The following is a 13,211-nucleotide window of genomic DNA, read 5'->3' on the forward strand; positions in this document are numbered from 1 at the left end:
TAGTTTGCTGTCGTGGTCGGCATGGATATGATGGGCCGAAGGGCTTGATCCTGTGCTATACTGTTCTAGGTATGTTTTGTATCTTTTCGCCTCTCAGAGCGTAAAAAAAAATCCAGCAGATAGCTTTCGTTGTTGTCATCGCACAGGGAATCCATCCCCAATTACAGCATATCAGTAAGACCCATAAAGTGAAAGGCAACATAACTCTTGAATTGAAGGGTTGGTGTTGTCGTAATCTAACTACTACTCCGGCGCGGCCTCTCCCCTCTCCGCCACAGCCTCTTTCGCCCGCTGTTCCAAGTACAGAACCTCCTTAAGCAGTCTCCTCCGTCGGCGCTGCTGCTTTTCCGGGAGTATTGCGGAGGGAGGAGCCAACGATGTTATACGGATTGAATTCAGCCCAGCCCAGGAACAGGGGAGAAAGGAGGGTGTCGGACTTACGCACTACTAGACGGGGCGAAGCAGGCAGGAGAAGTTCCCGGTAAAAGAGTGAGGGAGAGATCGGGGCACGTAGGGTTGATTGCCGGAGTGTCTGACGGATTGAGTTCCAGGAGTAAGACGACGTTTGGGATCTGGGATCTGCTGACTGCGCACGGACTCGCACTGTTTGGAGTCGGAGTGGCGCCGTGAGGCTGAGTTTCCGCTGGAAGCCACTGCCCATCCCGCTCCGGGAACCGGGCACCCAAGCCGCCTTCGGCTAGTGTGGATTTACTTCACTGTGTGTAGCACCCTGTGGGAGCAGTTCTCGACAACATGTTGAGCAGCGGTGGGATTTACGCCGTGAAAAAGAGGAAGAAACCCGTGCAAAAGAGGTAAGGTCGCGAGAGGCAGCGCCGGTCCGGGAGAAGGGGAGGGGTTTCGAGCATTCGGGGCAAAGTCTAACTCTCGTTTCTCCTCTTGAAATCGTTAGCCCCAAACCTTCTTCCCTCGAAGGCGTGAAGTCGAACCCGTCCAAAAGGCACCGGGACCGTTTGAATTGCGAGCTGGATAAACTAACCAGCCTGTTGCCTTTTCCCGAGGATGTCCGGTCTCGGCTTGACAAACTCTCCGTGCTGCGCCTCAGCGTTGGATACTTGAAAGCAAAGAGTTTCTTCAACGGTAAGAGACGGACTCTTTAAACAGGACGCAGCGAGTTACAGAGGAACACACTGACATGGGCGCCACCACACTCACTCAGGCAGACAGATACATAGAAGTGCCTGCAGTCCGTGGATGTACACAATCAGGCCGATATATACGCACACCCGGTACAGACATAACCGGACGCAGGTGGGCTCAAAGTCGGAGCCACAGTGTACCTCAGCATCGGTTGTGTGCCTCACGCGCCCGGTGTCTTCCTCTGTTGCCCTAATTCGGCCCAGAGTCGCTATCAACACACACATTTTTTGGCAGAGGTTCCAGATTATGCGTGCCGCACGTCGGAATGTACATTTTAAACTGAGTGTGCTGTGCGGGGAAGGGGGCGTTCAGAGTGAGCTGCGCGTGGCTAAGATTGTGTAAAACATTTTTATCGTTCTGAGGGAGGGTATAATCACCGTGTACACCCCGGGAACTGTGTATGAACTCGCACAAGCTGGAAAACAAGTACACCCTCCGAAGTTTGGGCTACTTTTCCTGTTTTCTTTTTTTGTTGGGGGAGGGGTTGAAGAGACGGGGCTGCGCTGTTTCAGTCTGACCTCCCTCGGGTCTGTAAAATATTGTTGTGGTAGGAATTTAGTTGAATATGTATACGGGCGGTTAGACGGGTTTGTGGTGTTGCGTTCAGATTCTACCGGGTCGCACAATCGGAGAAGTAGAGTGACCCGGACTGGCCAGACACGATGCTATTACTAAGCGTTGGATGGGCGTGACCTTTTTTTAACTCCTTTATTCAAACCTGTATTTTTTGCACCACCCTCTCCGTCTGAAATGTTCACTCTTCGTTATCTTGCCCTTTCTGAGGGTAATAGTTATTGCACACCCAGACTGGATCGTGAGCGCGCTCCCTCTCTGCGTATATCCTTGGATCTATTTGTGTATTTTAAACTGGCTTAGCATGGGGAGACTTAAGTTGCACGAGATAAAGATTAAACTTTTCCACAAAAAAAGTGATCAAGTAGAGATGGAGTGTCTCTGGCTAGAAGTTGGTATCTGTCCCTCCATTCATTCAAGGGGCTTTTGGGGATAGAGGGAAGGTCTGCCTCGCCTCACTTCGAGACTGGTGTGTAGTTGTCAAGGCAGTAAATCGGAAGGGGCGTGATCATGTCACAGGTTGGCATTGTCCGCTTTTAAAGGTCTTCCTAACAGTGGGTAACTGATTAAGAAGGTTACATGCTCACTGTTCCTCTTTCCCTCTCATTATCTTAAACACAAGGACGAAGGGCCTTGGCCTGAAACTTTACTGTTTATTCCCCTCCATTGATGCTGTCTGACCTCCTGATTTCCTCCTGCATTTTGTGTGTGCTTCTCTCATTTTCTGCTGGGAGAGTGGATAGTTGAACACATCCCACCTCAGACACCTGGATGTGGGGCAAATGAAGTCTTTCTGTCCCAAATTGTATTGAGATTTGAGGTTTTATAGCCCCCATACACAGCCCGTTGCTGGGGCTGGTTGATTTTTAGCCTGGTGTCTGCCTATCCTAAACGTACATGCTATTCTGTGGCTCTAATGAAATCTCCATGGTGTTTGAGTGTTAAAGTCAACATTACCTCCCAGGACCATTAGGGTATGCTGGGTGTACAACAACATGTGGAGAGCATAGAGAAGCCCAGTGTAGCGGGATCTCCAGAAGGCAAAGTTCATTCCTGCTCGACTGACTCCCCACTGCTTTCGCTCAGTGTCCCAGACTTTGTCAACGTCAAGTTCATTGTGACTAGTCCAATGAAAAACTTGTTTGCAACACCTTCAGAGGCACATGACATCAGATAAGCAGTACTTGCAAGAAAAACACAAATGATACACAATCAACAGTAAAAAGTGTTGTAGTGCAAAGTGGTGACAGTGTTGCAACACTGAGGCAGAGATTTTGTTTGTGTCAGAACTGCATGGTTGAAGAGAAGTCACTGGCAGTGTGGGACTTTAGGCTTCTGTTCCAATTGTCTGGTCTGTGTTCCTTCATTGACCGGTGATCAATTGTCGGGGATTGTTGGTGGGGACCGTCCAGCGCTGTCAATTGGGTCTTGGCATTTGACTAGGTAAGTGGGAGACATATAGATGATTTGCTCTGTGACCTACGTGCCAGCAAGAAATTTTGTTCGTGTATGTTACCATAAATTAATCTGAAAGAGGGCAAATACACATACACGTGCCATTCTTTGTTGGGATCTTGCTGGAAAGATTGCATTCTGTAAGCTAGCCCAGACATGGGAACTTGCTCCATTGTTACACGTGCACTGATGGGATGATAGTCAATGCTTTTTCATCATATCTCCCCATCAGGATGTGGCTTGGCAGCAACATCTCCCAAAGTTGAACAAACTTGCAAGAAACGTTGCAGCTTGTATGAGGGAAGAATAGTAAAGAAGGGAAGCTATCAAAAGTCTGTGAGTTAGAATAGTTCTCCAAGATGAATGTGAGGGGAGGATGAATAATAAGGGGTAACCTGATAGAAGTTTATGAAGTTATTGGAGGCATAGTTAAAGTAGATTGTTGGAAACTTTTATCCAAAGCAGTAATGTCAAATATTTGAGGATATGCATTTAAGTGAGAGAGGAAAGTTTAAAAGAGATGAGCCGGGATGTTTTGTTACATGAGTGTGGCAGGTTTCTGAAACAGACTGCCAGGGTTGCTGGTGGAAGTGTCTATCATAGTAGTGCCTAAGATGCTTTTTGCTGGACATGAGGATATACAGGGAATGGTCAAAGTAAATTTATTATTGAAATACATATATGTCACCATATACCACCTGAAGATTTATTTTCTTGCTAGCATTTACAGGAAAGTAAAGAAACGCAAAAGAATTTACAACGATGGCATATGTATATCGATCATGTTCAGGCAGAAGAGATTTAGGTTAATTTGGCATGATGTTCAGCACATACTTTGTGGGTTGTAAAGCCTCTTCATATGCTGTATCATTCGATGTTCTGTTAAGCAAGGCCTTTGATTCTTCATTATTAACTGAACAAATACAATCTTGCTTTAATTGCACAAGTATCCATGTTTATCTGGTCCCTTTTTTTGAGTCTCATTCTGTCATGGGAAAGGGAAAGGATTTTTCAGTGAATCAGGATAAACTTGAATCAACGAAGTGCTGGCACTTTCAGAAAAGTCATAGTATGATTTCTAAGGCTGCCGTCAACAGCTTGGTAGCGAATTTATCTCCAGGGATAAGTTGGCGTGGATGCAATGATGTTATCTAAGACAGGACCTAGATGGCTTCCACTGGCAGAGGTAGGTGTAGTCACTATACTGGGAAACCTCTGAATCTCATTATTTCACAATGCAATAAGCAGCTGTGCATCCCAATATAAACAGGAGAATTTCAGTGATGCAGAGCAGCACTCACTGTGAGCAATTCTCCCATACTTCTGCAGGCTGTTTACCAGCATGGTAGCTGTGGGCTCAAACAGTTATTGATGCCCAACAATCTTTTTATTGTCTCTATGCAAACACTTACAGGTGTGTCACCTTTGCAGATTCTAGTTGTGTTTAATAGCTGATGACCTAGTTTATTTGCATAAGCCCTGTATTAGTAACTGTTAAACACTAAGATAAACATAACAGCTAATTTTGAGTACGCTGCTTGAACCATCGAGGAGGTGACGTAGGTGCCTTGCATTAGAAAATGGGAAGCCAGCTGGGAGCTTTGGTAAGGGGAACAGAACCCGTTTGAGCAGTCAATAGCAGATCGTTGTGATTCCCTTTTAAGTTGCTAACCTGAAGCCTGCCCATCTGTTGTCTCAGGATGGTCTGAAAGAACCCACAGCACCCTTTTGAAGAAGAGCAACAGGTTACCTTTCGCTGTCCTGAACCAGCGCTTATCCGTCCTTCATCCTACAAACAGATTATATGGCAACGACCATGTATCAGTATTTCAGGCACTTGGACAGTGACTATCGGAGAAGCATTCATTAGCATTTGAAAGCAGTATATAAAGGAAGGTTTCTTGACCTAAGGGGGGAGGGGTTGCTGGATAGGGTACATGTTGAGATGTTTTTATTAGTAGGAGATTCTCCAACAAGGAGCCATAACCTACAAGATAAGGTTCTAGCCATTTAAAACTGAGGTATGTAAAAAAAAAAAAATTCTTCTAGCAGAGGGTGTGAATCTTTGGAATTCTCTGTCCTGATGGATGGTAGAAGCTGAATTATTAGAAATACTTAAGGTGCTTGTGAGTAAGTATTTGATAGATCAAGAATAGAGGGGGTGGAGGAATGGCGCCAGAGAGAGTTGAGGCCAGCCTGTGATCTTATTGAATGGTGGGGCAGGATTGAAGGCCTACTCCAGCTCCTGTTGTTCTTGCATATCCAGTGGTACCTCGGTGTGGCAATTATCTCTGTGCTCTACATGACTGTTTAAGCCAGTGAAGCTGTGTTTCCAAACTGCTTTGCTCTTTAATAAATGTCATTCACACTCAAAGTGGTTAGTGTAATCGCTTTCAACAGGAATTCTGCAGATGTTGGAAATTCAAGCAACACACATAAAAGTTGCTGGTGAACGCATCAGGCCAGGCAGCATCTCTAGGAAGAGGTGCAGTCGACGTTTCAGGCCGAGACCCTTCGTCAGGACTAACTGAAGGAAGAGTGAGTAATCCCTTTCTCACTCTTCCTTCAGTTAGTCCTGACGAAGGGTCTCGGCCTGAAACGTCGACTGCACCTCTTCCTAGAGATGCTGCCTGGCCTGCTGCATTCACCAGCAACTTTTATAAGTGTAATTGCTTTGCAGTGCGGGCAATCACCGATTGGGGTTTGACTCCCATTGCTGTCTGTAAGGAGTTTGTACGTTCTCCCTGTGACTACATAGATTTCCTCCAGGTGCTCTGCATTCCAAAGACACAAGATTTAGTGCAGGTTAGTAAGATATGGGTGTGCTATGTTGGTGCTGGAAGCCTGGCGACATCTGTAGGCTGACCCAGCACCTGTGGTTGTTGATGCAAAGTGATGCATTTCACTGTGTTTTGGTGTACCTGTGACAACTGAAGTTAAACTTTTTCAAAAAGTCTTCAATTTTTTAACAAGGTATGTGATTTTAGACATTATATTTTAACTCAATGGCATATAGGGAAAGGATGCTAGATCTTAATTTGGTTTTCTGCATTTTATTAAATATGTATGATGTGGTAGAGTGTAAAGGCTGCAGGATTCGTCCTGTAAAGAAGCTGCAGCAAAGTCCAGCTGAGAGCTTGTGTTATTTCCCTTATGCTGGCCAAATGTATACCATCTTATTTCTTCTCCACCCTAATCAGAGGAGGAGGAGGAGGAGGTTGGACATCTGCAGAGAGGTTCTGATATCCTGATGGGATGAGGGTAATGTTCTGAGGTCCCAAGTTCGGTTCCTTGGTTGTGGGACATTTTATTAATTTGACTCCCTCTACCATCAACAGGCTGTTTTACCTTCAAAATAAATATATTATCAAAATATGTATATGCCACTATGTATAGCTTGAGATTCATTTTCTTAAAGACATTTACAGGGAAATAAAGAGATCCAATAGATTTTATGAAAAACTATAAAGTCTGACAAACAACCACTGCAAAAGAAGACAAATCATGCAAATTATAAAAATATAAATAAAATTGAGAACATGAATTATAGAGTTCTTCAGAGTGAGTCTGTAGGTTGTGGAGTCAATTCAGCATTGAGATGAGTGAAGTTATCACACTGGTTTAGGAGCTTTGGGGAGCGTTTGTGCCTAGTCCCTGGTCCCATCCTTGGCTGGCTTTCAGGCCTGTTTCCCACAAGTAATGAATGGGGTCATCTTCCGGAACTTGCACCGAGCTACTGCTTAAGCCAAACAACCTGTTGGCTTTATGTGTGAACTCGAGGTACGTGCGGGGTTGATGCTGAAATCTCAGTGCTGCTGCATCCGGTCTCCATGAAGATCCTGATTACTGGGGTTTCTTTCAGTTACTTTGTAAAACTTATCAGGTTCCAAGTCTGGAAGAATTCCATAGTATTTCAGCTTTGGTCTCAGGGTTGTACTGCAGGGAGTTTTAAAATTTTAAAGGAGGAATTGGACTTGGTCCATACCTGGGGACTGATTGGCCAGAGAACAACTTATGAGCCCTCCGGAATGGTATTATTTACCGTGCCTTTGGTATTTGTGGACACTTCAATACCAGTACTTCCCAGCTTTCTCCCCCTCCCTGACAAAGTGTCAGTCCTTGCTGGCTTTCTGAGGGATGAAAACGCCTGTCATTCAGGTGTCTGTTCCCAAACAAGAAACTGCGACCGTCAGCAAGCTATATCAGTAGTCTGGTTACAAATGTGGGTGCCGACTATGTGCTGCTACCAGCTGCCCTATTCAAACCAGGAAGTACGGTGGCGATAATTTTCTTGGAATTGGACTGCCTGTGTGTAACATTCAGAGACCGCATTTGAACCAAAACCTGGCATGGGTTCCTAGTCCTTGCTTTGCTCCATTAAGACAGGGACAAGGGGTGGAGCAATAATCTGTCCCAGTACTTGCACTGATAGTGATATTAATTAGACAAGGTCAGAGAACAAAATGCAGCTGAGGTGCATTCTTTGTGTCTTTAACATTGTGGTGGCTTTGTTCTGAATTCAAGGGGAATGTCACTGACAGTGCTGTAAGTGCATACCTTGTTCCTTTATAAGTTTACCCAGTTGTTCTGTGATTCATAACTTAAAAACAAACTCCATCGTCTGTTGGATCTGCATTCAGCTGTCACACTTTTTTCCCCTTTGTCTTTTTCTGCGCACTCCTCTGTTTATTTTGAGTTTCCAGTTCATTGCCTTGTGCTCAATTGATATGTGGAAGAGGCTGGAATCATGCCATGGTCAGATGGTGGAGATTTCACTCATTTAACTGTGGTCATTTTATTGTGGAGTAGACATAATTTCAGCATATTAGTTATTTAGTGAAACTCCTCCCTTGGATTCCTTGTTTACAACTCCCCAGAAACATACCTGTCACAATATTTGTATTCCCGGTGAAACAAGCTCATTGATAATCCACCTATGTGGACTTGTCATATGCCAACAGAACTGTCAGTTTTGAAGACGTGGACTAAGAGCAAAGAGCATTATATAGAGGGGACACAAGCGACTGCAGTTGCTTGGCTCTGCAGCCATAAAACAAGAACTCTGGGTCAGGCAGCATCTGTGGAGTCCAAGAGAGAAAATGCTCAGAATTTCCTCAGTAAAGGCCTGCCCTGCTGTGTATTTATGATAGAGCAGTGTGCAAGTGATGGCAGTATTATCATTCCATTTCTCAGTTATTTTTTCCTAGCCCCCTACTTACTTACAAGTATCTGATGTTTTTCTGTCAAGTTTCAAAGTAAATTTATTCTCAAAGTACATGTACGTCACCATATACCACCTTGTGACTAATAGAATCAGGGAAAAACTGCACACAAAGACCGTCAAACAACCAATGTGCAAAAGAAGGCAAACTCTGCAAATTAAAGAAAAATACTGAGAACATGAGCTGTCGGGTCTTTGCAAATGAGTCTATAGGTTGTGGAATCGATAATGTATTGAGGGAATGAAGTTATCCACTCTGGTTCTGGAGACTGATGGTTGAAGAAGAATTATTGTCTCTGAACCTGGTAATCAGGCACTCGAGATAATGAATGCTGCTATCACCAAAAAAAAAAACAGCCTAGCCCGACGCATTTCAAATCATCATTGGGGACTTCAATCAGGCTTGTTTGAAGAAATCTCGACCTAATTACCATCAGCGTATAATTTGCAGTATCAGGGGTCCCAACACACTAGACCACTACCATACTATGGGTAAAGAATGCCTACCATTCCATGCCTAAACTGCATTTTGTGAAATCGGATCACTTGGCTAGTAATGTGAACATCACCAGAGAGACGCTGAAGTTCGTGGATATAGAAGTGTTTTATTCAACAAAAATGAGCAGCAGGCATCATGTAGACATCTTAGAGGAAGAGGCCTCCCCAGCTAATATTATATGGCATTTTTATATGCTAAAGATTGAAGGTAACAGCTGGACAATATAGTTACAATGTATCTACAATGATTCCTTTGAATCACGTATAATTTTCATACACCGTCTTCCTCTCACTCACACTCCAGAAACCCAAAATCAATGTTAACTAGCATTGTCTGGTTTGCAATCAACTCCAGTCCACAGTTCCCAGAAAACTACTGTTCAGGGCTGCACTTTAAATTCAATCTGCAATTCACTTTCACGTTGCTGGTGAAATCGATATTTCCTATATACCCCTAGCAAGCTAGCCTTCTCCTCCCTGTATACAGGCAGAGGTTAAGGAGCAAGGCTCTAGGGATAAAGTACAGTAAAGGGGTGGTCACGGGAGGCAGAGGAACGGCTACAGGATTGTTTTGAGTCAGTGGACTGGGCCATATTCAAGGACACCAGTGGATCTGAATGAATACATCTTGATTGTCACAAACTTTATTTAAAAAAAACAATTGTAGATGAGTGTGAGCCCACAAAATCATTCAGTCCTCCCCAACCAGAAGCCATTGATGAGCTATGAGACCTGCTATCTGCTGAGGGCAAGATCAGTGGCATTCGGGTCTGGCAAGAGGTCCTCTGGAAAGCCGTGACATGGGTGAAGTGCCAAATCCAGACTAAACTTGAATTAACGAAGGATGCTTGGCAGCTGTGGCAGGGCTTGAATGCTAGCACCTCCTACAAAGTGAAATCAAGCAACATAGGTAACAACAAGGCTTCACTTCCAGATATGCTTGATGCCTTTTATGCTTGCTTTGACCATTGAGGTAACTTCATGAACTCTCACAGCCCCCAGTAATTTCAGTCTTTGAGGCCAACATGAGAGCATCCTTCAGGTGGGTGACACAAGGAAAGTATTTGGCCCAGATGGGTTACCTGGCTGAGTTCTAAAGACCTGTGCTGATTAACTGGTGGGAGTGTTCAATAGTTCCATTTAATATCAGAGAATGTATACAATATACAACCTGATATTCTTACTGTCTGCAGACATCCTCGAAACAGAAGAAAAATACCCAAAGAATGAATAACAGAAAAAAACATAAGAAACCCCAAGATCCCTGCCCCCTCCCATGGTCAGACAGCATCAACCCTCCCCCTCCCCCTTTAATCTAGCATAAAGCATTAGCATTCCCACTACCCACTATGCCAGCAACAGCAAAGCCTCCAAAGAGAGATCATAGCTTACAGTCCATCAAGAAACTAATTGTTCATTTCAACATCCCACTGTGTGTGTGTGTGTGTGTGTCTCCCCCCCTCTCCCCCCCCCCCCCGGAGAGACGTGTATTGCTTCCACAGCGACAGGGGAGACAACGGTTGCTATTTCGATGTTACCGTCAGTCTGAAGTATTGCTTTTTTTGTTTTGTGTTCCCCGACTTGAGAATCAGCAAATCAATTACTGAGGGCAGAGCCCTCCAATAGCCACTCATGCTGTCTTCGATGTTCCAGCTCCCGCTACGCTTCAGTCTGCCGACTGTCACAACAGGTCCACAGCAGATACCATTTCATTTGCTCAACCCTGGAACATCTGGACAGCAAAGATGCGTGCACCAGGATGCTCTTTATCAACTACAGCTCGGCATTCAATACTATCTTCCCCTTAAAACTAATCAATATGCTTCAGGACCTTGGCCTCAATACCTCTTATTGCAATTGGATCCTTGATTTCCTCACTTCAGATTGGCAAAAAACATCTCCTCCACAATCTCTATTAACACAGATGCATCACAGGTCTGTGTGCTTAGCCCCCTGCTCTACTCACTTTACACTTACGACTGGGTGGCTAAGCGCAGCTCCAATGCTGTATTCAAGTTTGTTGACAACACCACTATCGTAGGCTGAATCAAAGGTAGTGACGAATCAGCATGTAGGAGAGAAACTGAAAATCTGGCTGATTGATGCCACAACAACAACCTCCCGCTCAATGCCAGCAATACTAAGGAGCTGATTATTGACTTCAGGAGGAGGAAACTGTAAGTCCATGATTTAGGGCTCATTGCGGGATCAGCAACTTTAAATTTCTCAATTCTAGGTGGTCAAGCACATAAGTACAATTATAAAGAAATTATGTCAGTGCCTCTACTTCCTTAGAAGCTTGTGAGGATTTGGCATGTCATCTAAAACTTTGACAAATTTCTATAGCTGTGTGGTGGAGAGTATATTGACTGATTGCATCACAGCCTGGTATGGAGACACTAATGCCCTTCAATGGAAAGTCCTACAAAAAGTAGTGGATATGGCCCAGTCCATCGAGGGTAAAGCCATCCCCACCATTGAGCACATAGACATGAAACGCTGTTGCAGGGACACAGCATCCATCATCGAGGCCTCATACCGCCAAGGACAAGCTCTTGTTTTGCTGCTGCCATCAGGAAGAAGGTTCAGGAGCCTCAGGACTCACACCACCAGGTTCGGGAACACTTATTACACCTCATATCATCTGGCTCTTGAACCAGTCGGATAACTTCACTCGCCCTATCACTGAACTGTTCCCACAACCTATGGATTGACTTTCAAAAACTTTTCCTCTCATGTCTCTATAGTTATTGCTTGATTTTTAAATTTTTTTTTCCTCTTTGGCCTGTACTATTGGCTGTGGTCTTTCATTGATTCTCTTATGCTTCTTAGATTTTCTGCACATGCCTGCAAGAAAATGAATCTCAGAATTGCACATGTGACCTGTATGTACTACTATAATAAATTTCCTTTGAACTTTGTGGGAACTAAGGCTCCTTTACCAGCTCCCTGATGGCAGCAGTGAAAAGAGAGCATGGCCTGGATGGTGGGGGATCTTGATGATAGATTCTGCTTTTTTGAGTAAGATCAGCATTTATGGTGTCAGGGAAAGGCTGAGCGTTTGAGGGAAAGCTCTCAGCAGATGTTGTGGGTGACTCAGATAAGCAAGCAATGGGGGAGAGCCCTTCCAGGAAAGTCCAGCAATAATTCAGCTGCAAAGTATTTGGGAGGAAAGATGATAAAGATCTCCACTATAGAACAGCTGTCTAGTCTTTTTTTTTTCTCCCCAGTACCTTCCTCCTTGTCGGCCTTGCTGAATCCTGTATACAAGGTGCCTGCAGGGACATCTGGAAGTGTGTTGCTCTTGTGGGCTCTTTCCCCTCCTCCTTTGTGGAGCATCTCCTTCAAATCAGATGAACCTGTATTTGTCCATAGGTGATCTGTTAGTTTATCCACGGTTCTATTTACATTGCTATCAGGGAAAACTTCCCAAGCTTCAAAGTTTCAGTAATCTACTATTTTTGAGGAAAAAATTTTTCTCCTGAGTAATCCAGCAGTTAACTTGAGATGTCTGTTAATTTCCTTGCTGAAGTTGGCAACTTCTTCATCCTTACCCCAATGCAGTATTTGTCAGTGATAAGGGAAGGAGATGGATTTGGGTTCAATGTTTTGTGTTCAACAGAAGAATGATCAACCGGTGTTTCCATTCCTGGTTCTGTCCCATTACTTGGACTGAGTAGGGTGTTTATGTGGGGATTGGACTGGTTGTGATGCCACCTATGGTCAATTAGTTGGGTACCAGTTTTCTGGTAGGAAGCATTTAAGGGATCTGCAGATTCTTGGAGAAGGAACTAGTGCACAGCTGATCAATATGAACCTGTAGCTAGCAATGAAGAAAAGGGAAGAACAATATCACACAGTGATAACAGGGTAGGGAAAATATTTTAGTTTGTGGAGGGTCTCATCTTGACCTGGGTTCAAACTCCATATTAGTGAACACAAAGTCCATTTTGAGCTTGCTGTAGAGTTCCACACCTACTCACGAGGGCGATGTGAAATAACATTGGGAACCTTGTGAAAGGAATCTTCTCAGGTTCAGAGTAGCAATACTCTTTCCACTGCAGCAGCCGCCCACCTCTTGAGAAGTGATTGATTTGGCCGCTCTGCAGAGGGAGATTTTATTCAGACACATTAATGATGGCTGTGGGCAAGAGGATGCTATCAATACCCTATTTGCTGGATGTCATTTATCTCGCATTAAACTCAACTGCCATTGCTGCCAAGTCAGGTCGGTGACTTTCTGAGTTTTTGGGAACTTGGCGTGAACAGCATTTATTTTGCATCTTCATTTACACTTGAACTGAGT

General features: G+C 44.3%; 1 protein-coding gene across 2 annotated transcripts in view; it reads left to right on the forward strand.

Moving 5' to 3' along the window:
- Positions 1–243: 243 nt before the first annotated feature.
- Positions 244–13,211, forward strand: part of LOC140199414 (aryl hydrocarbon receptor-like) — a 148,216-nt gene continuing 135,248 nt past the window's right edge. For both annotated transcript variants that reach the window (XM_072261468.1, XM_072261469.1), the window contains exons 1-2: positions 244–812; positions 911–1,098. In XM_072261468.1, the coding sequence (XP_072117569.1) occupies positions 754–812; positions 911–1,098 (247 nt within the window). In that variant the 5' untranslated portion in view covers positions 244–753. The remainder of the gene's footprint in view (positions 813–910; positions 1,099–13,211) is intronic.

Source organism: Mobula birostris, chromosome 6 (assembly GCF_030028105.1).
Source record: "Mobula birostris isolate sMobBir1 chromosome 6, sMobBir1.hap1, whole genome shotgun sequence".
NCBI lineage: Eukaryota > Metazoa > Chordata > Chondrichthyes > Myliobatiformes > Myliobatidae > Mobula > Mobula birostris.